General features: G+C 61.9%; 1 protein-coding gene across 1 annotated transcript; it reads left to right on the top strand.

The window, feature by feature from the left end:
• The first annotated feature begins 320 nt into the window (after positions 1-320).
• LOC116548097 (leucine-rich repeat-containing protein 25-like) lies at positions 321-1,937 on the top strand. Its single transcript, XM_032273740.1, has 2 exons — positions 321-516; positions 990-1,937. Exon 2 carries the CDS (start codon positions 999-1,001, stop codon positions 1,782-1,784), a length of 786 nt encoding a protein of 261 aa, XP_032129631.1. The 5' UTR covers positions 321-516; positions 990-998; the 3' UTR covers positions 1,785-1,937.
• Positions 1,938-2,370: the final 433 nt, after the last annotated feature.

Raw genomic sequence — 2,370 nt, forward strand, 5'->3', positions numbered from 1 at the left:
GGAGTGTCTGTGTCCAGCTCTGCCCTCTCTTAAGACATCTCCTTGAGGACCTGGCCAGGGCTAAGGCTTCTTGGGGACCCAGCATGGGTGATGTTTGTTGAATGAATAAATAACTGCATGAGCTGGGAGTCAACTGAGCTGGGATCTGGAAGGGAGTTGAGGTGGCAGTCAGTTGGGGTGGTAATAGGGGACATGAAGTCACTGGGCTCTCTCAAGAGGGAAGTGGGACCCTGAGCCACCCCTCCCCCTCGCCCTTCTCCTCCCGTGAGAACCTTAAGGCCCTGCAAGGGGCGGGTCTCTGTCTTCATTCTTCCCCTCTCCTCTCCACCCAGACACCAGTTCCTCTTCCCGCTGCTGAGTCGCTGGTGCAGAGCCAGAGGAACGCCAGGGACCCCAGAAGCGCCGCGGAGGGTGCTGGCCGCTGCACCCGGTATCCAGGTGCGCCAGGACACAGCCCCTGCTGCTGTGGCTTTTGCAGCATCGCCGACACAAAAGCGTGGCAGTGGGACCCAAAAGGTAGGCCCGAGGCTCTAGAACTTGCACCTGTGCGGGGACGCCAACCAGAGCTGGGGGGAGCCTTTCAGCAGCCCCCACTCCCGCTATCCCAGGGCTTCCAAGTGACCCGCGTTCTGGGAGAGACTGTGAGAGTGGGATCGAGGGCGGGGCCGTTTCCAAGGCAACCACTTATTTGCATAGGGCCCGATCCTGGCCGAAGAGGGCACCCAAAATGTCCAGGTCGTAGCAGAAGGCGTTAACTGGGTCTCCTCCTCGCCCTCCAAGCCCGCTAGGCACCGGGGTTACCTATCCATGCCCCAGAAGGGGAAACTGAGGCAGCCGACCAGCCCGAGGAGGCGACCAGACCCGGGCTGCGTTTTACAGTTTCAGAAGCGGCTTGCGCGTGTCTGAGCTGTAACAGTAAACTCCAGCGGTGAAGGCGAGGGCGGCCGCGGGGCCGAGGCCGGGGCTTGGATTCCGGTGTCTCCGTGTAGGTGGCTTGGATGGGGGGCGCCCTGGCCTGGACGCTGCTGCTGCCGCTGCTGCTGCCGGAGTCGGACGGCTGGGACCTGTCGTGCGCCGTCTCCTCCGCGGATGTGGACTGGAGCGCGGAGTTCAGGGACACGTGCCTGAACTTCAGCGGCCTCAACCTGAGCCTGCCCCAGAACCAGTCCCTGCGGGCGCCCGAGGTGCGTCTCCTGGACCTGTCTGCGAACAGGCTGAGCGAGCTCCCGGCGACCTTCTTCTCCGGCCTGCAGAGGCTTCAGCTCCTGAACGTGCTGCAAAACCCCCTGTCCCGGGTGGACGGGGCGCTGGCCGCGCGCTGTGACCTGGACCTGCGGGCCGACTGCCGCTGCGCCCTGGCCTCCTGGCACCAGGTCCGGAGAGACAACTGCTCTGGCCAGACGCCCCTGCTCTGCTGGGACACCGCCGCCGGCTCCCAGCGCAACCTCTCTGCCTTCCTGGAGGTTAGCTGCGCCCCCGGCCTGGCCCCTGCGACCATCGCGGCGGCGGCGGCCAGCGGGTGCCTGCTGCTCGGAATTGCCATCGCCGGCCCCTTGCTGGCCTGGAGACTCTGGCGGCGCCGCGTGGCCAGAAGCCCGGACGCGGGCAAGCCCTGGGCTGCTCAGGATGGGCCCAAGCCCGGTTCAGGCTTGCAGCCACGGTACAGCAGCCGGAACTCCCGCAAGTCCCAGGTGGTCACCCCACCCCGCCCCTCCACTCCCGACTATGAGAACATGTTTGTGGGCCAGCCAGGAGCCGAGCACCAGTGGGCCGGACAGGGGTAAGTAACCCATGAAGACACCTGCCAAGATGGCGAATAGCAAAGCTCCACACACAGACAACCCGGGTTCAAATCCCGGCTCTGCGGGGCGCAGTGGCACATGCCTTGAATCTCAGCACTTTGGGATGTTGAGGTGAACGGATCATGAGGTCAGGAGATCGAGACTATCCTGGCTAACACGGTGAAACCCCGTCTCTACTAAAAATATTTTAAAAATTAGCCAGGCATGGTGGCGCACACCTGTAGTCCCAGCTACTCGGGAGGCTGAGGCGGGAGAATCACTTGAATCCTGGAGGTGGAGGTTGCAGTGAGCCGAGATTGTCTCATTGCACTCCAGACTGGGTGACAGGGTGAGACTCTGTCTCAAAAAAAAACAAAAAAAAAAAACAAACCAAACAAAAAAATCCCAGCTCTGCCACTTGCAGGCTGTGGGATCTTAGGCAAGTAGCTTTACTTCTCTGAGCCTCGGTCTCCTCACCTATAAAATGGGAGAAGACTGGCTCACATCCGAAATCCCAGCACTTTGGGAGGCCAAGGGAGGCAGATCACTTGAAGTCAGGCGTTTGAGACCAGCCTGGCCAACACAGTGA

The sequence above is a fragment of the Sapajus apella genome, unplaced genomic scaffold, assembly GCF_009761245.1.
Source record: "Sapajus apella isolate SASKATOON/1434 unplaced genomic scaffold, GSC_monkey_1.0 scaffold6974, whole genome shotgun sequence".
NCBI classification, from domain to species: domain Eukaryota; kingdom Metazoa; phylum Chordata; class Mammalia; order Primates; family Cebidae; genus Sapajus; species Sapajus apella.

Bases quoted from the DNA above. Each gene is read 5' to 3' on its own strand.
- LOC116548097 (XM_032273740.1), top strand. From the start codon at position 999: ATGGGGGGCGCCCTGGCCTGGACGCTGCTGCTGCCGCTGCTGCTGCCG.